The sequence below is a fragment of the Anas acuta genome, chromosome 3, assembly GCF_963932015.1.
Source record: "Anas acuta chromosome 3, bAnaAcu1.1, whole genome shotgun sequence".
NCBI classification, from domain to species: Eukaryota; Metazoa; Chordata; class Aves; order Anseriformes; family Anatidae; genus Anas; species Anas acuta.
Genome location: NC_088981.1, coordinates 67781851 through 67804869, shown reverse-complemented (window position 1 = coordinate 67804869; position 23019 = coordinate 67781851). Strand labels below are relative to the sequence as shown.

At 38.4% G+C, this 23019-nt stretch overlaps 1 protein-coding gene and 2 long non-coding RNA genes across 4 annotated transcripts in view; 1 reads left to right on the top strand and 2 right to left on the bottom strand.

Moving 5' to 3' along the window:
* The window catches only part of NT5DC1 (5'-nucleotidase domain containing 1), a 146723-nt gene that overhangs the window by 112452 nt on the left and 11252 nt on the right, over window positions 1-23019 (top strand). The window contains exons 9-12 of one of the 2 annotated variants that reach the window (XM_068677653.1): window positions 13865-13983; window positions 15132-15290; window positions 18586-18639; window positions 20899-21067. In XM_068677653.1, the coding sequence (XP_068533754.1) occupies window positions 13865-13983; window positions 15132-15290; window positions 18586-18639; window positions 20899-21067 (501 nt within the window). The remainder of the gene's footprint in view (window positions 1-13864; window positions 13984-15131; window positions 15291-18585; window positions 18640-20898; window positions 21068-23019) is intronic. The other variant, XM_068677654.1, reaches the window with a different exon arrangement.
* On the bottom strand, window positions 2407-6823 carry LOC137854357 (uncharacterized). The gene is made up of 3 exons (XR_011095106.1): window positions 6163-6823; window positions 4781-4938; window positions 2407-2547 (listed from the first exon to the last, which is right to left on the bottom strand). It is a non-coding gene; the product is annotated as an uncharacterized lncRNA (long non-coding RNA).
* Window positions 11286-18800, bottom strand: LOC137854356 (uncharacterized). The gene is made up of 3 exons (XR_011095105.1): window positions 17978-18800; window positions 15833-16065; window positions 11286-15265 (listed from the first exon to the last, which is right to left on the bottom strand). It is a non-coding gene; the product is annotated as an uncharacterized lncRNA (long non-coding RNA).

Sequence of the window (23019 nt, the reverse complement as noted above, 5' to 3'; positions counted from 1 at the left end):
TTTTTTTAAAAGCAGTAAGCTTTGTGTTAGAAGACAGTTCTATACCAATGATTTCTTAAAATTGGTTATTGGTTATCAGAACATGCTTATGTTTAATTTTAATGGAAGAAATTTTCTTCATAGTCAAGTATGTCAAACCTTGCTGATCTGGTGAATTTTGAGTTTATTTTAAGTTTTCCAAGCCTGTATACTTAGAAAAAGTTTACTAAAGAACCTATTTCTGGGAAATATATTGCTAAATCTGTAAGTTGTGATGATGCTTTAAATGTGGTTGCTATACATCATCATTTAAAAATAACTGTTGTTTTAACAACATAGAGTAGTTATATAAACTACAAATAGAGTTAATAACAGTAGTTGTATTGAAATATTTCAACACATATACATATGGTAAGGAGGCCATTAGAAGTCAGGATCGATAGAAAATTCTCAGTCATAATTTTGAAGTCACTTTCTATTTTCATTTATTTCAGGATATTAGCAGAGAATGGAACTAGAGTTTGATCTGGATTGCACCATCAGTATTGGGGAGATAAGGCATGAAAGCTGCCATGCTTAGGAAACCCAATTCATCCAAAACGTCTTTTTTTTTTTTTTTTTTTTACAGCAATAAGACAGCCAAAAGGCCTATCAGCCCTACCCTCTCTATGAAGTGAATTCCCACAGAACTTGAATTGTCGTATCCTAGCCTGTATTTTTAAAACCAAAGCCAAAATACCTAAATGACCAGTTCATATTTCAAACAAAACTGTGTTCAGCATACAGACTTCTGTGGCTTAAGGGAATTCTTCTCCAACACATGAAAATATTATTAAGGGGAGATGATTTTTTCTTCCATAGTCTCTGAGAAAACATAGCCAAATGCACGATTTAGAAGCAGAGTAGTCAGCACTCAATGTAGATCACATTTATAGTGCGATAATACTCTAACATAAAGTGTGATGCTGAAAAAGATTTGGCGTTTCTTACGGAATGTGAAGACCCAATTCTATTTGGAAGAAAAAAAAAAAAGAAATGATTATCTTCCGTACATGAGTAGGGCTTGCAGAAGGAACTTTTCGCAGCATTACTAGGACCATTTCTGAAATAATAACTTCAGTTCTCATTGTTACACTTGCATAAAAATATGGAAAGTTTGAAAGGGCTGATTAAGTGATTACATTTGATGGAGATGTGAACTTGCTTAATTTGATTAACTGAAGAGAATGTTAAGATGTAGTATTAATGATCAAGTGGCTTGTGGTGCATGGGAGCTCAGGCAATGATAATATAATACCTGAAGAATGTATAACAATTATTTATATAGATATTTCAATACTCAGAATAGCAACTCTAGAATATAACTTCTTTTTTTTTTTTTAATATTCTTTCTGGTTATACAAAATATTTGTTTTCATCTTCATTCTATTTCTAAGCATGCATAAGAGCATCTGTCCAGGACTGGGGAGTGAAGTCAGAACTAAATTGGAAATCCGATAGGACTGAAAGGAACATTAGGGAAAAAAAAAAAAAAAAACAACGTGCAAGTCAACTGCTATTTTGGGATTAAGAGAATGTATATTTCCTTTTGATCTGTTTCCTGCATTTTCAGTATAAGATGGTTAAACAAATACATTTTATTTCGTTCATGAAATGGAAAAGGTCTCAATGGAAAGCTTATTAACTCATACAGATGATTATCAGACTCAACTTCTGTTTACAAATAGGATGTTACTCCATTGTTGTCTTAGTAGGTTTCTCTTCTTGCCAGACAGTATTCAGAAACAAATTCTTGCCATTTAATTGCAAGCCTCTCCCTTAAGTAAAAAATTGACAGACAACTGCGTCGTAACGGTGATTTCCTAGGTCAAAAATCACAGAGGTCTATTTTGGTCTGAAAAAAAAAAAAAACGGTCTACTCCCATGCCTACAGCAGCTAAGGTCTGGCTGCTTGCAGGATAGATCAGTACAAGTTTGTAAACTTTACTAATGTACTAAGACTCAGTGCAAAGCTGTATGAATTTAGTTGGTGCACATTTAGCTTGAACTTCACATAATAGTCCTTAAACCACTGTCAAATTCCACAAGGAATTTTTTGGAAGAAAAAAAAATGTACATTATTGGTAGATTTACCAATACAACTTTGCAGGGAAAAAAATATCCTTTGTTGTAGATTATATATATGTAAACAGTAAGTGAGGAAAGTTATTATTTTTTATTATTTTTGTCCTCTGTGTAATTATTTTTATCTTAGACAAAGCACCTGGTAAAGAGTTACACTGTCATTTGATTTTTCATTAATTTGGAAATTGGGATTGAGGCAGTTTGTAGTAGAGCAAAAATGGAGGGTTGTGTGTTGTACATTCCCGTCAGATTGGGAGCTGGCAACCACTGCAGAAAGCTTCTCTTCAGCATAGTTTCCATGAATCTGTATGTGCTGGTTTTCATTAAGAAGCTTTAGAGTTCTCTTGTGTGTTCTCCCAGAATGTCAAGCTTTTATTAAGGTTAGTTTGTAGAATTGTTTTTCACAGAAAGCACATGTAGCTTTTTGTACTGCAGGCATCAGATCTGCTATTGGAAGCAAATAGTGAAAGGAGCTGGTTAGGAAGACCTGGAAAAGAGCTGAGAACACTTAGAGGAATCATGAGGAAAGCCTGCACTGAGATGTGGTGTGCTTTGACACTGAACCCCTTCCTTGGTTTCCCAGTTTCTAAATCCTGAGGCTTACTTTATGTTTATGAAGCACTTGGGAGAGTTGGAAAGTGATAAGTGGCATAGAAGAGCTGCAATAAATAACAGGTGTGGACTTATTGTGCATGGGGACATCTTAGATGAGTAGAGAACTAACTAGCTCTACAGCAGCTCTGCTTCTCCCACCCAGTACAGGGCAAATAAAACATCAGAGAACACAAAGCCTGGACATTTCTTGGCTGACAGTCAATCAGGGGACATCGCATTGGTCAGCAGCAAGTCCTCTGGAGCCGATGTTTAAAAGGGAATTATTTCATACAAACTGAAAGCTCAGGAAAAGGTAAAAGTGATGTACCATATTCTTCTTTTCTCTCTTTGTTTTTCAGTCTTTATTGTTCACCTAGGACTCCAGATGTTTTAAACTTAAATATGTATGTTGCGTGTTTTTCTAGGTAGAGTTAGCAACCACAGGACTTTTTCTCTTCATCAGTAAACACATTCATTCTGAACTGATTCTTATCTGCTGCAAAATGAATTTATATATTGTTACTGTCCACAGATCCCAGGTGTCTGAGATACTGCCAGACTAATGCTGAGCATTCCAAGATGATTATTTTTTCTGGAATAATAGTAGCAAGAGATTTTATCTGTGAAATTCCTACATACGGAGATCTGGCATAATGCTCTTGATTCTGAGAAACAAGGTAAATTGCATGTTCACTTAGACACTGAGTGGTTTTGCAAACCACACAAAGTGCATAGATAAGGAACTGCAGAATTATAGGGAACGTCTTGGGGATCACTTCTCTTTCACTTCTTCAAAAAAACAGTACTACAAATCTTTCATGTTAATCTCCTCATCAAAGCTTAAGCTTACTTTCTCAGAAAGTAATAGTTTCCTTTCTTCCTTGCCATCTCCAGCCTGGTTATGTTGTTCTGAGAGTTACAGTGAGTGTTTGACACACAAAAGTTTTACCACTTTCTTAGAACATTAATTTCCCTAATGTTTTTCAATTAGTTTATTAACTAAAAAGTTACACTATAACTCAACTGATTTAATAGTTTTTAGGAACCGAGTTTTTTGTTGTTCACTGTGATGTTCCCTGACACCTTGGACACACGTCTAGCCCTGGAGCAGGCCTGAATAAGCATCTGAAATCCCTGCCAGTTGTTCTAATCTTGCCAACTTCTTTGCCCCTCCTGTGAATCCATCCAATGACTTGTGTCCACAGGGCCATGAAATTGTCTCCAGACCTCAAGACTGACCTTGCCATCACCTTTCCATGTCTTTTGTGTGCACATGTACCTGGTCCTTCCCTTCTGCCTAGCTTCTGTCACAGGTTGTAAGTCTCAAAAGGGATGCCAGCATGCATGCCTTATATAGACAAGTGGAAGGATGTATTTCTTTAATTTCTCTCCTCTCCTGTCCTCTCCTCTCTTCTCGATGAAAAAAAAAAGTTTTAATAAGAGGGATGGACAGGAATTATTTATGAACCAGTTCCACATCTTCCTGTCACCACCAGTGAAGCAGGCAAAGCACAGCTGGGCCCTCAGCCCCTGCCCAGCATTAGGAGGTGCCCAGCCCAGGCTCCTGTGCTGCAGGAAGGCGCTCGCCACCCGCCCTGACCTCTCCAGGCTCAGCAGCAGCACTGGGCAAAGGCAGCTGTACTGGGCTTGGGTGGGGTTGTTCTCTGAGTCAGGGGACAGGCTGAGCCAGGTTTTAATAACAACTATCTACAACTATTGTATGCTTGAACAGACACTAACAGCCAGAAGGCAGTGTGGATACGTTTCACTCCCCAAATTACATGGAAGGTTTTGCTGTTTCCTTTCTAGTACAAAATGCATGTGGTAGTTGAAATAAATTTTAGGAAATATTTTAATAAAGTGTATATTCAAAGATACGTAATTTTGCTTTTTCCATAGTTTATGACTTCTAGATAAGCAGTTCAACAGGGAAAAAAAAAAAAGATAATTTAAGTAATACAGTTGTCACAAAAACATGTATTAGAACATGATGCTAACTCAAATTTGAAGTGTTAGAGAATAATAATCTTCATTCTCAGGAGTTATACTGTATCTCCTAATGGAGAATACAGAAGAGACTTACTTTTTCTGCTGAGATGCATGTTGCAGAACTTGTGCAATGCATAACACTCTGTTAGTTCCCTCTGTAAAGCTGCCTCCTATTTGCTTCTGTGTTTATCTCCATTCTGTTTCACTGCTTTAAATGTAGGCAATTACTTGTTCCCTCTCATTCCTTCTCTCCTAAAGGGGAGAGATACGTGTTACTTTAGACATTGAAATAACACAATCTCTAAAATCTTATAAATTTAGTAAGTAACAAATGTAAGTATGGAGAGCAAAGCAAATGCAGCTAAGACACTTTCTAGGTGAGCAAGCAGCGTGCTCCCTAGGACAGGGAAATAGCAAATTCCTGCATTGAGAACTTATGCAATGAGGAATTTGTCTTCACTTTCTATGTCTCAGTTATATACCTCCTTCTATATTTCCCAGCTTACATAGATGATTTATATTCTGTGCTGGAATAAACTGTACAGACCCAGGACTGACACTGCTGCTCTTCCTTACAATTTTTCATGCTAATGAGTGGTAGCATGCAACCCATATGCTCCACTTTTTTACATATATTTATGTGTAAACATATATGGATATATAAGTATAAATTAATATATATATATATATATATAGCTGCAAAACTTCAACATCAAATCATCTAGATAGTGGATAAGAGTTGAAAAAGTGTGTTGTCTAGTTAATCCTTTCTACAAGATAACTTATATGAACAAGCCCTGTAGATGTCTTCTAGCATTTCTGAACAGATTAAGAAAATGTTTTTACCTTCTTAATGATTAAGAAGAAGGGAGGGTTTTCTTTGTTTGTTTGTTTTGATTATTATTTCAATTCAAATTTTAATTATGAAGTTTTGAATTTTGAGTTAGTCTTTAAAGGTTGATGTAAAACTGGAATTTTTCCCCACCCATCAGACATAGCTGATATTAGAAGAGCTGGAATATGAAAAAGAATTAATTAATAAAAATAAAGTAAGGATTTTAGGTAATAAGGAAAACAAAACAACAACAAAAAAATGGAACTCTCATGTGAACTATAACTCAACTTTGCCATGTTAGTTTTTAATAATATATCATAAATGAATAATACATGTGCTGTACATTTTTAAAAACTGAATTAATGAAAATGTCTATTCTGTATTCTGAGCAAATGTGTATGTGCAATAACTATGCATGCTGTTGTCTACTTCATGATCATTATACTATTTGAATTTAGGGAAATTAAGAAATTAAAATCAAAGGCTCCTTGCAGCAGCTGTATCAAATTGTCTATTCACTTTACATAATAAGGTTTATACCTGAAATACTAAGATATACATATATTTAAAAAATAAAAATAAAAAATAACTTGCCATAACAGGATTAAAGAACTTTCCTTCTTTCTTACTTTCTTACTTACTTTCAGTGTCAGAGCTTGAGGTAAATGATGGCAGGAAGTTTTTCCCCACCACACTGCAGTCCTGATTTTCAGTGTAGAAGAGCAAATTCCAGTGAGTCTTATTTCAGTAGGTGTTGTTAGAGAGACTTAGAAAGTTACATTCAGCTGCATGATAGCAGCCTGCTTAGTGCAAGGAAGGTATGTTGTGTGCATTCAGAGGTTAGGTCAGAACATTTGGCTGGTGGCCCTCATCTCATCTACGCTTCCCTCCAGTACTTCCCTTTTCCTGAAAACTTCAAGGAATGTTTGTTTGGCGATCTTACCCAAAAAGCTGAGCTTCTCACACAGTACTTAGTCATTAGTACAACCAAATGCTGCCAGCCATAACAACTTCCTGAGAGGAACGGTGCTGTTTCCCCATACAGCCACACAGCTCAGTACTTAGAGATGCAGTCCACAATGGGCCACAACAGTCTCCAATCACTGCTCAGGTTAAACCACTCTGGTTTAGATTAGCACGATTTCAAAAGCAAAGAACTTTTCTGGAAGATAACCCAAGAAGAGCCTCTTAGCAGCTGAACAGGGCCAAAGAGATCCTTTGTCTTCTGGCAGAGCTGCGAGCTCTGCATGACTCTGCAATGTCCCTGGGGCAGCACTTCCTCGGACAGCAACCTCTCAGTCTGCAAATTCTCCACGGCTGGAGCTGCCTCTTTCTAAATACAAGCATGGTAGAAAAATAGCTTGCTTAGTTAAAACTCCTATTTCCTAAGAATTAGTTCAATTCGCACTGATTGTATGATGGATAGACAGTACTTCGGTAAAAGAAAGGGCATTTTGCAAATGTCAAATTTGTGTACAGCAGCAAAGCAGAACCTGTTAAGAAAAGTTATAGACAGTTGCTTGAACTGAACTAACTGTATGTTCTTGAAATGATTATATGTTTTATTTTGATTTCTCAGTTACCATTCCTCTCCTGGCTTGTTTGAATTTGAAATGGTTTCTGGAAAGGCTTGTCTCTCTCCATAATTATATGTCCTCTAGGAGAACTACAATATTAATATTGATAGAGACATTCGGGGATGTTTGTCTGGATATTGGAAGCTCCACATTTATGAGGCTCTGGAGTCTGCCTACAAAACTAATGAGGTCCAGAATGCAACAGTTCCGGGGAGGGAATGCATTTCTTATCTTGTCATGTGGCACCCTCCCAAAGATCCCAGTTAAAACAAAAACAAATAAACAAAAAGCTTACAAAATATATGCAAGAAAGAAATGAAACTCAGTATTTTTGTCCCTCTTACCCTTCCAAAATAGAAGTTCTGTGAGTTATAGATACATTTAATAAAATTATAGAAAAGGCTTCACCAAATCCATGCGTGAACAGAGTTCATTCTAGAAATGAACTTGCAGATGAATGTTTTACCAAAAACAAGGAAAAGAAGGCCTTGCTTGTATTTCATCATTTCAATGTTTTAAATAGAAATGCTTTGTTCATTAGCCAGAATATTCTTGGGAAGGTATAAAATTAATGCTTTGACAGATTTGAAAACAAATTGCTAAATCTGTAGTGATGTGTTATTTTCAGTTCCTGTAACACAGTAATCAAAACTTCCTAAAGAAACTTACTTGCTAACTGCTATAAAGGAAATAGTGATTTTCTTGCAAACAAGTAAAACTTCAGTCTTGTCTCTACATACCCTAGTGCCTGGCACTATTAATCTTTAGCAGTAGTGCTTATTTCAATCAAAATAAAGACGTTTAGTGGAGCTAAAACTGTAAAACATTTTTAAAATTCATTTCTCTAAGTTTGTGGCTTTTATATGCCCAGGGCACTTTGAAAGTTTACTATATCTTTCACTTTGGTCTTATTAGGCCTTATAAAAGAGCACAAACACACAAGTCCATCATGAGAAAATGAAGCATTAATAATTAGATAAGTAGTACTTATGCATTATTATGAAATAGGTATGGGGTTTTTGTTTGTGTGTGTTTTCCACAGGATGGTATCCATACTTTCCTCTGCTTTGTTTATAGTGTTTTTTTTTGGAATATTTCCAGCTTTAACTAATACTGTTATTTAGTTCTCCGCAAGAATGAGCATGTATATTTTGGGGTTACTGAGGAAAAGAAAGTTGTATCACTGACTACATAAAATTAAAAGAAAAAAAATCCAGTTTTCAAAGGTGAATTTTAATTTTTATTAGTTCATTTTTTGTCTCATCAACTACAATCCACTGCAAAGAGGCAGAATGGTGCAAAGGCAGGAAGGGGAACTGATCTTCAGGCTCGGCACTTTCTGAAAAATAAGATACAACAGCCAAAAATGGATACAACCAAAATCACTAGTCACTTTGGAAGCCTTAAACTTTTATTTCATCACCTCATCACAGGAATAATGTGTTCCTTATCACTTTCCTGCAGCCATCCAGTCAGATAGGAGGCTAGCAAGCACTGGTGCGTGTGCAGGGCAGATGGATCTCAAGCTGCTTCCAGGGCACAGAAGTATTTTCAGGGACGGCAAAACACACAATGATACCTGCATGAATACTGACTAGCAACTAATCCTCTCCTCTGGGACATTTCTGAGGGAAGGACAGACCATTCCAGAATCTCAGTAGCTGCTGGATCTCCCAGTGAAAAGGGAAAAGAGCAGTGAAATTTCAGCAATTCGTTAAATATTTTTTTTCAGTATAGTGGATATCTGGGCATTATTTTTTGCCTCCATCTCACCTCAGTTCTTACAGTAGAGAGGAAATGGGTTGTAAGCAATAAGCTCCAGCTTGTCAGAGGCATACTCAGAGTAGCAAGAACTGAATAACTGCTGTGCCTTAGCAGTGGAGGAGCATCCATGTGTTCACCTGCTGCTCCCACGTCCCACCTGTGCCCCTGGACTACCATGGTTATGGCCAATAGCCCACAGCAGTGCGGGCACTGCTTCCCTAGCACATCCCACGCCCCGAGAGCAGGCGTGCATGCAGGAACGAGGTTGCCTCCATCCAAGCAGAGGGAAGGGGTTAGCCCCACTGAGGCATCAGCAGTGTCACTTGATGAGGGCTGCTGTGGTGCTATTGCACATTATCCATCACCTGTTAGGCCCATTTGGGATGAAATCTTGCCTCCATCAAGATCGTGATTCTTTGTGGAGGACGTGGTCTGTAGGGCAACTTATCTCATCCTGTCTCATTACCCTTACTACTGGAAGAAGCCCCAGAGGGATTTTTCTTAGGCAGGTCCATTCTGTCTCACCTGTAAAACGATGTGGTTCCCTGCCCCAAGTCACTTGCTGAAAATGAGGCCTTGTATTTCTGAAGTGAACTCGAAATGCCATCTAGGATCAGACTGTGCTTGCAAGCCAGGCTGGAACAAAAACAAGCTTTTATATTAATGTCCTCAGGGCCAAAAATGACATTATTTTAAATTACAGAGAGGCATATGACAGTTGTGGGTCATAATATCTATTTGTTTTACAATAGCCCCTTGAGGTTGTAAGCAGAGCTTCGGTAAACACATACACACATCTGTGCTACGTGCCTACACATAGTGACAGGCCCATTGTTAGGAGGAGGCAAGAACAGGTATATACACGAGTGGCAACATTTTTATTCTACTGCACAGCTCAAAGGAACAAAAAATACCAGTAACCCTAATAAACCTAACTAGGTTTATACAAAAATTGCCAGTAACAAGTAAAAGAATATCAGGAGAAGGATAGGAAGGCAGAGAAACAGACTACTGGGGAGCTGCACACAGACTTCAGTTGAGCCATAGCACTTCTGAGGCTGGCATCACCCACAAGCACTTGGAATTTGTGTCTTACCACAGCGTCTGCCCAGCCACGTCAGTGCAAGATCTCCCCGGGCCCTCTGGTGAATCACCAGTGGTTTCTCGCCCTGTCGTGTGACTAACACGCACTGTGTGGCCACTCAACTTAAACAACAGTGTGGGGTGGTGGTCCTGTGGGTGATGAGCTGGTGAAAATCACCCTCAGTGCAGGCTCTGACCCTGGCTTAACTCTCAGTCTGGACATAACCTCAAGAGTTCACATGTTCAGGCCTCCATCTGGGCAGGTGTGACCAGTAAACAGATAGCAAAGCACGCCACAGTAAGCATGCGTGTGCAGTCTTTCCGAATAAACCATTCTGCGCCAAAGTAAATTACCATCAGTCGGCAGCTGAATGGGAATAAGCTTCACTGATTACTTTTTGCATATTTGTTTAGAATGGAACCAGATGTTCCTCGACCCATGTTATAAACCTGCAATGTACAGTTAAGAAAATGATGAAAAGAAGGATACTGAGTTGTGTTAGTTTATCTGAAAATACGTATCTGCTTATGAATTACATTTCTGAATCAGAATATGTTCCCTAAACTGTTAGACACAGTAATATGCAAATGGCCATTCCAGCAGTACTAATACTGCCCCAGCGTGAGGCAAGGTTTTGTTGTTATTGTTACAAAGGAACAGTAATTGCCCCTCAGGAAAATTGCTCTGAATCACTGCTGAGGTTTGGGTGACTGTGTTAATAGAATCCTTTTCTAGTTTTAATAATTTTAATTTTACTTAGTTAATGCTTTTGCATTTCTTGTTGTGGCATGCTTTTAGTCTGCAGCCAGGAATCCAGGCTGTAGTGATATATTAGACTTCAGAAGGAAGCAAGTTGCTCTATCTAAATCATCTGAGAAATTCTTTCTGGTTATCCAGTCTGTTTGAAATTGTCAGGACATCTCCCTTTCTGCCCAAGTTGTAAGACCTGAAGCATTAGCATCCCCGCCTGTATATGTGTGGCTTCCTGTTGGAGTAATATTTATAGCATTTCTGACCTTTGTATGAACTTTTAAGAATCAATAACAGCAAGATAGAAGGAAGGTCAGCAGCAGTTTTTCTCTTGTGTGAGTGCAGCCAAAATTATACTCAGAATATCTGAGATACATTAGGAGGTCTCATAATCACATTTATGCAGAGTTATTTCAGGACATAGCTGGATTTCTTTAGCACTGTCATGTAGCCACTATTGCAAGGAAATAATAAAATGCCAGAGCCAATTGTGTCATTAATGGTTTTTAAGCTGTTATGTATTTTTCTTCACATGGCAGAACAACCAAAAGAGGCCTTAACAGTCAGTGCTAAAGAATAATTTTCTTGACTATATTTTGCCACAGGGAAAGTGGAACTGGATTAGAAACCTTTCTTATTAGTGTCTTGCTGCAACTGAAATACCATTGAGGTGTACATTTTTTCCCACTTAAGATTGTATAAATAAAACTGACAGAGTCACCACACATTTGAGCTAGCTGTCTGAGCATGAGCAGCCATATGAAATAGTTCAAGATGCAAGGTTTGCCTGATCCATTATCTCAGTAACTTAACATCTGAAATATAAAGGAGCTTTCCTAATTCATCAGCTTTCTGAAGCTCCTTCCAAAATCAAGGTGTTCCTGTAATTAATTAAACATCTTGATGCTGTTTGCTGCCTCCATGTATAGAGGAAGAAACCAAGCCTTGAAATTTTCCCTAATTTCACTGCCTGAAAGTGAAGTTCTAGCTTAATTAAGTCTTTTTCTTCTACAGAGCTGGCACCTCTAGAAAGTGTTTCTTGCACTTTTTTTGCCTACCAAGAAAACCTGGCCAGCTAGTTGAGATTATAGCTATAAATTAGAAGCCCGACTTCAGGATGCATCGAGTTAAGTGAGATGAATCCCATTGCTAGAGGTGACAGTAATGGGTCTCACAGAGCGAGAGGTCTTTTACCTTGTAATTAGAGTGAATTTTTTCAGTCAGGGCTGCCCCTCATGCCTTTCCTTAGACGCAGCAAAGCAGAGGCTTGATCTTTGCTGGAGCCACCTGGTGCTGCTGTAACACATAGGGCTCATATTTGCAATTGTAATATTGTTATTCTAAAAATCCTTTTATTAATGCCTCAATTGTTCTCTACAATTTCCTGACTGAATGAATGAAGAGATCATTGTCATTGACAGTGATAGCTTCAGAAATTTTGGCAAATTTCAAGAAACTTTTTGTAGCAGCTCAAAAACGTTGTTTTGAGAAGTGCTCTTTTCCTATGTCCATGCTGTTTGAAAATTATTTCTACTTAGTCAGTCAGCCTTAAAAATATGTCTAAAAATGCAGAGAAAATAAAACAAACTTGCTGGACTTCAACAACTTCAGTTTGATCAAAAGTTGTTTGATCAGAAGTAATTTAAAGGCCAGGAAATGTCAAATGGGGAAAGTTTCTTTTCATGGATGTTATTATACTTACTGTCATTACGTTTCTGAAGGAAAAATAAAGGAAAAGACAATTACACACAAGTTTTACACTAATTGCTAGTTTGAATTTGTGTGGTTTTTTTTCCTAGTTTCTTTGTTTTTTCCTAGTTTAGAAAACACCTTTAACATAGAATTGTTTTCCCTGAGAATAAATCCTGTGATTATTCCAATTCTTAGATATATAATACTAAAGGACAGTAGGTTGCCTGTATCTCTTTACTTCTTTTTCCTTTTTTTTTCTCCTTCAAAAGGAGCAATGTTACCATGCCATATACATCTTATGTGCACTTAAACATAAAGCCATCTTGTCATTTCACTGTTCTTCCAAAATCTACATTTCAGTTTTCAGAAATCTCTAACTGAGTGAAGTTTGTTCTCTCTGTCTCAGGTCTTCTCCATAACATATCTGAATTACTTTGAAGAAGTCTGTAAAGCAGAAGAAAGAGTAAAGTCTTGATGTTCTGCCTAAGCCAGAACAAAGTACTGCATTGGTTTCTAACCAATAAAATAGAAATATTTGATTGAGACTGAATAACAAAATGACCCTTTCATTTAACCACATTGACAGACAAAAGACACTAATATTAACATTTCCGATTAAATTTTTATAATTTAACATTTTGCTAAGGCTAGTATATGGGCTCCAGCAAGAAGCTGGTAAGAGTACATCTGACGATAGCACATGGATCTGGATGAGTAATAACATTACATGGGCACCAGGACAGATACAGCTGCTTTGGGGCACAGTTAGTGGACAGCCTGGGAGTTTCATATCCTAACGATTCTTCCTGTTTGCTGACAGTTGCCATTTTGGATATATGCTAAGTTTACATCACCAGCACTGTTCACTTCCCCAAAACTGGATGATTACTGAAACTGCTCATTGCACGTGCTGATCTAAGGCTGGCTAATTCCCAGAACTACCTCGGCCTGTTTCATTGAATTTATGTCAGTGTTTAAAAGTAGCAACTAATTTTCATGTCGGAAAAGTACGTGTTGTTATTTTCCGTCCTATCTCATGGTTCTTCATAGGTCTTTAGCAGCTCCTCCATCAGTCTGCTGTGTGATTTTCTACCTTCACTGTTGTAGCACGTGGGAGGCAAAGCCCATGGCTTTGATTCCTCAGCTCTTCTGTAGCCCTTGCAGATTAGGCTCAGCTGCTTCTTTACTCAGACGTGTCTTCCTCCCCTTTTTATTTCCTGCTTGCTGAACAGATAGTGTGCAAGGTCACATCTTAAGTGCCACTTCGTATACAAGCCATTCCAAGCTACCAGACATCATGACTGAGCCTACAGTCAGTACCAGGACTCGAACCTCTCACCAGGCACTGGAGCAGTTTTCATGTCAAAATAGACTATGTTCTCCAAGCTGTGCACAGGCAGCTTCTTGCACATCTTACAAATGCAGAAGCATGTGCTGCTCTTATTAACAGCAGGCAATTTTGCTGGTTGGTTCCAGAGAATGACGAGGAGCAGGAGGCTCTGTTATCACTGGACAAGCCGGGGTGGTATTCCCAAGGTAATGCTATCCATCTTTATGAACTACTGAAGAAGATGACTGGCAAGCTGGATCCCAAGGTATGTTACAAGTGTGATCAAATCTTTGTGAAAATACCCTGTTTCAGTATAAAAGTCACCAGATAATCTTGTTTTACTATTAATGATGTGGTAAGTTTTTTAATGATGTGATAAATTTTTGTTCTGCACACACTGCTTTGGGGTGGGGTAATTCCATTATGCATCAAAGCTGACTGTTTTGTTCTGCTTCATTACTAATGATTACAGCAATAGCCTATCAATGCACAATATGAGTTTACTCCACACCTTCCCCACTGCATAATATTTCCTGCCTTGTTCATGGTGAAAAGTTCTGTGTGCACTCCCTGTACTAAAAGAAAGCAAGGGATGCAGTTGATACTTCTTTAGGTGTGTGACAAAAGCTGCAGGAGTTATATACTACAACTAAAGTGTCCTGCTTCTTCATCATCTTCCAGTTAATCAACTATTCCTCAATTATTTAGTAATGATGGGCCCTGTTCTAGAGTCCAAAATATCATACTATTCCTGATGAGTTAAAAGTTTAAAACATTGCACTCCAAAACTGGAAGGAGTATGTAAGGTTTTTTTTATTGGTAAACATAAACTTTCTAGCTAAGGTGTTTTCTTCTCAGTGCATGGTCATGCATTTCTATAGTTCTGTGGAGAATCAGATTATCATCACAAAATCAATCTCCCTGAGGAAATAGATCAAATAAATGAAAAGGTGGCCTCCAGTTTCCATAGTGGTTAGGCAAACCACTCAGGTGCAGAAAAGTTCTGAATCATCAAGATGACACTCTGTGTTCTCCCTTGTCTCCAAAGTCATCCAAAACGCATTTCAGTTGCTCTGTGCATTTTCCTTTTCGTCTTTTCTACTGCTTTCTGGCAGGCTACTTCTGTCAGTCAAACATCTCAGTGCTGTCCTGTGGATTAGTCCCAAACGGGCACCCCTGGAAGGTGTCCAGAGAGAGGAGGGGATGCAGAGCCATTCTTTTCCTCACTGAAGTGATTGAAGATAAAACTCCAAACTATGACATTAACAAGATCTGTGTTTGTCATGGCCAACCGTAAACACAGAGGAATTTTTATTAGGTAGTTTTAAACCTCTTTTTCTCTCTCTGTGAGGTACAGTTTGCTTGTGTATTCCTCATATACAAAGACCTTTTAATTTGCTGATTCCATCACAGGTTGTTTATTTTGGTGACAGCATGCACTCAGATATTTTCCCAGCTCATCACTATAGCAACTGGGAAACTGTCTTCATCTTAGAGGAGCTTCTAGGGGACAAAGTTATGGTGCCTGCAGAGACAGAATCTGAGCCCTTGGAGAAGAAAGGAAAATATGAGGTAAGTGTTGCTTTAAGATATTTCCTAGAACAGAAGAGAGCAAGTTACAGAAAAGCCTCCTGCCTCCTGTACTGAGCACGAGGCTGCTTATCTCACCAGGCTGCTGGCAGCATCACTCATAGACATGCTCCTGGCCACCATCCTGTACCAGCTCAGTATTCTATGGGTGCCACAGAGCCTTCGTTACCCTGAGATAACTCACACATCTCAGAAAAAGATCTGTACATATGCTCCCTTATTCATAAAACAGTCTTCTATCTAGTAATAAGAACCTGCCCTGTGTTACACAGCAGCTTATCAGGTCAAGCACCTGAACTCCACTGAGTTCGTGACACTTCCTTGCACGTCACTGCTGTAATTTTTACTAGGTTGTTTTAAAAGTCTTTTACTCTCTCTGAAATACAGTTTACTTGTGTTTTCCACATATACAAAGAACTTTTCATTTGCTGCTTCCCACATAGGCTATTTATTTTTATGACAGCTGCACTCAGATAAGAGGAACTGTTCCTAAGACTGGTCAAATGGGACCTACTGATAGTTACCTCAGATAAATAATAAAATTTCCAGGTGGCTCACAGCTGAGAAGCAGACTCTTAACATTACTGCCAGTCTTTAATGGTCCCTTGGTGAAATGTTACTGCAGTTTATCCTTCTGTCCACTGCTGAAGAACAAAACAGGTAAGGAACGGCACTCAGATGGCAGAGTTCTACCTCCAGCGTGTCATGCTGAGGAACTATAATCTAGTTCCAGTTTCAGTACAGGACCTCTGCAAACCTGCCCCCAAATAACAAGGGTAAGGAAATACATTTACTAATGTTATCTACTTCTTGGTTAGACATATCTAATATTTTCCCCCACTATCCTGATTTCTAAACAAAGGACATTTGACTTAGTAAAACAAGGAAATGTAGACATTAATGTTTAGTCTTTTTCCTGAAGTGCTGGGGGGGGGAGAAAAAGTGAAGTCTCTTATGTGTTCTTCAGTTCAAAAAAAAAGGGGGGGGGAAAGAGGGGGAGAAACAATGAGTAGCCGTGTTACAGAGGTTAATATAATTCAGTGTAGTTAATTTATGTAGTAAAAATAAGTCATTATTCTCCTAAAATCTTTTTTTTTCTCTGACTGGAGACTCAAGTGTATCGCATCTTTCAACATACGTCTCTGTAAGCTTTAGCTTTTTTTTTTTTTTTTTTTTTAAGTCAACCATTGGTTCTAAAGTGTGTTCAATACATGCTTTTGAAACATATATATTTAAACAAGCAGACAGCATAGGTTTATTTTCCTGGAAAGCAAGAGTTATTGAGTGATATGTTTCTAAGCCCTTGGTGATGATTTTTTATTTTTTTAAATCTTGTTGCTATACCTCTGGCTGACTCCTCACAAGATCCATCTTCTCTATCGCTGCAGTTACCAACCAGGAAATTGAGACTTTTAGACAGGTGTTTGACATTTCACTAAAACTGTGGCAGTCATGATAACAGATGGCAATATCTCAGGGACACACCACCTCTACCACACAAAACCCCTGGTCAGTTTACATCCGCTACCAGTGACAGCGGGTAAGCAAGGGAGAAATGAATTGTGTTGATTAAAGGAATCTGAACCAAGGGGGCCGTGGTAGGTCAGTGGTATTATTTCATTACCATGCTGCTCACTGGAGTCTGAACAACAGGTCACATCCGTATCTCTGCAGTTGACTGGACGCTACTAACTTAACTGGACTAGTTCAAAGAGACTCCCTTTACAAGCCCAGGAAAGTTTTATTTTTATTCCCCTAATCAACTTCTCCCATTAACCCTTTGGTTAAGAGGGGAGGAAAGCCAACTCAAAGGACTGGACAAAGTCGGGTATTATTTGAAAATTAGGCAGCAGCAAACTAGGTTTAGTACTGTTCATTAGCCTTCTCATTCATTTCTCAAAAACAAATACTATTGCAGATTTTGCATACCACACTGTGTGTGCAGAGAGGGACTAAAAATTTAATTCAAGACACAATCCTCCCTTCTATCATTCTTCACAAAATATTATTAAATAAATGGAGTATTGCCTCTAATTTGCAATTGCATTTTTCAGAAAGAAATAACAAAAAAACTGTTTTCAGTTGCATGATTGGTATTTCATCACTAACAGAGAGGGGGAACAAAACAACCCCCTTGCACACAGACTGGGAGCCTAGTAATTTCCATTTTCATTAACAGTCTTTGTCTTTTCCACTTCAGTTAAATGCCTGATATAAGCCAGATACACACAACTGTGAAATTATGGAAACAAATACAGTTCTTTTGAGTGTATGAGTCATAACCAAATGAGCAAGAGAATTGCAGACTAAAAACTATTCATGCAATTATCGTCTCCTAAGTGAATTGCAGCATGCAAGGAAAAACAAAACAAAACAAAAAACAAGCATTGTGTTGAAACTAGATTCCCCCCAGATTTGGGGGTTTGCTTGCTTGGCTGGAGGCTTTGTTTTTTCCTTCTGTTCTATAAATGTGTGATCAATTTCATCAATGAAAACTCTAAGAAAAGCTGGATTTCATCCCAGGATTTCGAGGGAAATCATTACAGAGGAGATAGCATGTAAAAAAAAAATGGGATTATAGGAATGAATGCAGTAAAATGAAGAAGACAGTGGCAGATATAGACAATATTTCTGCAGTTAGAAGGCAAACCCAATTTATACAGTATTACCTAGCAGCTGTCAGGGAGGTCAGGCCCTTGAGCTTCCAGGACTCCTCTGAGTGACCTCAGCCAGGGGCCAATTGCTCTGGGCCTCTTGGCTCTGTTCATTTCTATATTCCTGTTTATCTTCAACGCAAATCTAACAGTACTGTCAGGAACAACCTGGTGGGTTGCTCTAAAGCCCAGCCAGTTAAAGCAATGCCCTTAACACAGTGTCCTTAACACAGCATGGCTGTGTTGCTCAGGAGCATCTGTTCGTTGTGGGTCTTACCAGCACAGCTGTGCTGGTGGAAACACATCAAATACTTGCCATTATGCAGGCAAAACTGTATTTTAAGCATTGTTTTTACTAGCACTAAGAGTCAGTGGTGGTTTTATTACCTTGGCACAAAGCACACAGCCATTGGTGCCACCTATTATCAGGGTACAGTCTATGGTAATGCAGTAAAGTAATCCTGGTGCCCCCTGCTTGGTACAAAGACACTGACATAGACAGCAAATCACTATTTAAATAATGCCTTTAAAAAATAATAATAATAACATACTAAACATACACTGCTTTTAGGCTTGATTTTTCACTCCCATCTCCCTTATATCTATTTTTCTTTACCAAACAGAGTAAAACTTCAGAGCTCAGCTCCCTGCCCACTTCAATTTTCTACAGGCCATTGGTAAGCTGGCAAATCAGTATTTCCCAAGGGTCCCATTAGCTGAAGCTGTCTGGTCTGTTAACAGGCCCTATTTGTCTGCAGTTAATAAAGTAAAGGTGATAGTAAGTATCCCAGGTGCTTTAATTTCGTGGAAATCTTTGGGTCTTGTGGAACAGTTGTATCATCGTTATTCTCTGAAGTCTAGACATAGTCTTTGAGGTTCTGTACCCTGATCTGACATAATCAACATCTAACTTCCTCCTGCTGTCTGACCAGTATTTGTAAGAGCAAAACCACATCTTTGGGGGTTTTACATATGAAAGAAGGGGGTGCATAGCACTTCTCAGGACTTGCCTTGCTACAAGGAGAGTAAACTCCACATTGAGGGCCTACTGGAGTGGCTGGGGTACCTTCCAGAGCTCATCAACCCTGCTGTTGAACGTGTATCTCCAGGTGTGTGGGGAGTGGGGATATTACCAGGGAACTTATGTCTGATTTTGCAGATATATAGACGTTGTGGCACATTGTCTTTCTATGTGGGCTATGTGTACTCCAGGTGAGATGCAGACATCTTCTAGGCAGCAGTTAGCAATGACAAAGGGAGTGACAGCAGATGCCTCTAAGTATATGGGCAAAGTTTTGACAACTTTTTATCAGATTTGAGATGAGGATGTAGCCTTGCTACCAAACGTGGAAATAAGCCAGCAGCAAAACATTGGGAGTTCTCTATCAGGGGACTTGATGACAGTGCTCGTGTCTGTGCTCGGTTTTATTAAGGGCATGAGTTATAAAGACTGTATTTATCTTCCTCCTCCTTAAAAAGTAAGAAATTCCTACTCTAAGTATCACATACCTGAAGGGAAAAAAAATAGTAATAATTTCCTCTGACTGTGATTTTAATTGCCTTTTGAACCAATCACTCATTTCAAAAAGCAGAAGCCTCAGGTTTTTTTCTCTTGTCAATAAACAAGACCCTTTCTTTTGTACAAATGTTTGTGTGGGTCAGTATTGGGCTTTGGTGTTTGCTTTTTTTAATTAATCACCTAAACAGCTGCATGTGTCATCCAGCTGGCAAATAATTTTAATTCAGCATAGCATCTACATTTGACTATAAATTCTGTGAAGTCCTGGGATTTGCATGGCAAGATAAGATTTGGGGAAAAAAAAAAAAAAAAAAAAGTTTTATGTTACTCCTAAGTGAGAAAGAAAAAGACTGTTCCTGAACAGCAGTAAAATTGATATTTTAGAAATTAAAGATATGTTTTTGTCCAAGCTTTTCCAAGCTTCATTACATATTTACATCAGAAGACAGAAAACACTATCTATATTTGTTCAAATCACTTTCCAACTCTCATCCCCAAAATCACTGAAACAATTGTTCTGAGTTTACTGACTTTTTTTTTTTGTCTGGATCAACAGCTTTGTTGTGATCAAAAGCCACAGATGCCTGTCATAAATACAAATTATTCCAGCAATTTCTCAAAACTACTAAAAAAGGGGTTAAATGGAAAATAAAGTACAAAAGTTCACAAATCTGGAGGCACACACTAGGATATCTGTTCTTTGCTTTGCTATCCTGAAAATGACTACACACAAATGACTTTAACAGATTTTCTGCAGTGTGGTTTGCAGTTTTGTTTTCCGTTTTTTAATCTCTCTGTAGAGGCCTCCTGGAGCTTTTTCTGGCTGCTCATGGCAATATATAGAGGGTTTCAAGATGAACTGCAAAAACAAAATTGATTTTCCCAATGCTGCTTTAACACTCTCTTTCAAACGTAATGAGTCTGAAGTTGTTTACTGAAAACATACAGGGAAAAAAAATCATTTTTCATAGTTTGTTAGGGAACTGAATGGCTCTCCATGGATCTTGTGACTCTGTTCTCATTCACCAGCTCAGAAACATGTAAAAGGCCACAGGTGAAATACTACTACATTTTTCACAATTCTTCCATCTACCATTCAGCATCCTATAGAGTCACTCCTTTCTGGTGGGTAGAGTTCCCAGCTGTACTGGGCTGTTCAGGTGCTCCAAATATTCACCAAAAGGTGACTTTCATGCCCTAGGGAATCCATAAATTATGTAAACCTGAGTTCAAGGCTGTATAGGAGTAGGATTGTTATTGTTCTGTTTTACAGCATTTTTAAGCCACATTGTTCCTGATACGCAATATAGGTTTCCCAGAAAGTCAGACTTCTTAAACTAATGCTTGTGGTTGGATAGACAAGAAAGATTTTTATGTTTTTTTTGTACATTTATATATTTACTTATTTTTATTTCAGGGACATCAGCCTAAAGCTCCCTACCATATATCTAAACAGTGGGGCTCTTTCTTCATGGACAGATTGCCAGGCCTGGAAAATGCAGAGGAAACCTTAGTTCGCACATGGTCCTGTAAATGCATTAGCACTTACAGCACTATTGCAATCCCTAGTCTTGAAGCAATAGCAGGTAAGGAAGACTTTTATTTTTTCCCTAGCGGACATGTAGTATTCACGTTAACTTTGTCATAGCATTGATTGATTTTTGAGATTACATGTATCCAAAGTACATTCAAAAATACTCTGTTCCTGTCACACAACAAGTAACAGACGTGTCTGTCAATTACTTTGATATTTACGTTTTTAATAGTTTTCTGCTACACTATTTTTTTGTTGTTGTTGTTTGTGTCTGCAAATATTAGTGTCTGCTTAATTAGAAACAGGATGCAATATTTAACAGATGGTAGAATAGTTCTTGAATTTTGATTTCAGGAATTCAGGATTTCCCCCCAGTACTTTGTGCTTTCTCCTTTCAGTGGTGAGCTACATTTGGAAACAAATACATGCAAAACTACTTGTGTTGTTTTAGACTTCAAAATGTGTTTCTCTTTGATCTGGCTCATTATTCTTCCTTATCAGCTCCCTTATCCCATTACAGTTTAAATGGATATGAACAAACACAAGAATGTAATGAAGCCAAGAATGCCTAGGACTGTGCTTCTCTCTCTCTCTCTCTCTCTCTCCCCCTCTCTCATGTATTGTGTTTGAAACTGCATCATAATGGACAGAGATAGAGCCTGAAAGCTACTCCTTATCTGAAAAAAAAAAAAAGCCATTACAAGCAATATCTTGTTCCCCAAAAAATCAGCTAATCGAGAAATGAAATTAGTTCAGACTTTCTACCTTTCTTCCATCAAGGTTGTGCCAAAGGTGCAGTTATGACTAATCTTCTGGGTTTTGCTACTGTTTATCCCTGAAGGGGCTATGTACTAGTTTGTGTGGTTTGCAGCAGTAACTGCAGCAGTAATACTGCAATTAGCTTTGCAACTGCAGTACGTGTCAGTTGAGTATGAAGAGGTGGGGAAGATCTTCCATTTATCTATTCTCAATCTATTATTTTTCCTTAGTGGACTTTGATACACCATATCTAAAGGAATAAATAAATTATAAAATGAATGAGGTGCTTAGCTCTGTGAAGACAACAGCAATAGTTTAGTTTACTAACCCCTCTGCTCAGCATCTGTAGCCGACTGCATGCACATGATTAGTGTATACAAAGTTCTTCTGGGAGAAGATTTCAGATTTGCCAAGCAGTTATAAGAGAATATGTGATAAACCTGTTCCTTGCAACCACATTCTACGCATCTCAGTATCTTATAAGGATATCTCAAAACAAAAAACTCATATAGTGCTACAATTTATATATGCTTCTGATATTTACTGTATTGCAGTCCATATTTCAGCCTAGAGGTACAAAGTCCAAATATACCAAGGGAAATTGCCAGAAGAGAGGTAACTTCTGTAAAACTCTTTTCTAATATTATTTTTTTTTCCAGAGCCCTTCTGTAGTTTGCTTTGAAAGTGTTGGCCTAGAGGAAATATGTGGGTTAGCTATGTTCTGTGAAAATCCTCCTTCCCACCAGCTAAACCATAGCTCATTCTGCACAGCTAGCAAATGCTGTAGACCACAAGCTTATCAAGAAGTTCCCAGCTACACATGAAAGTGTGAGAACATTGGTCATATATGTGGAAATGACTGACTGAAGTGCAGGAACAGCATATCTGTTTGTTCCTTCTCATTTTATCATCTATGGAGCTGCCTGCAAAGCTTGTTCCTCCATCAGGAAGGATGCTGTGTGCCTTCTCACACTTCTTCTGACTGGCACTGGGGCAAGGGCCAGTGTCTGAGAAACTTATACCCCAAAGCTAAAGGACAGCAAATGGAGAACTAACATTTTAACTTGCAGATATGTGCTTGAAAACAACCTCAAAGCTGAATGTACAAGAACGTCTACGGTATCTTACAGAGAGAGGTATTTCTTGTTTGTTTGTGCTAAACGCAGATGTTCATTATTATGGATGTTGAGGCATTCCTGACTCCTCTCAATACCTTGTTTCACTCCTGTCACAGCAAGCAGTTAG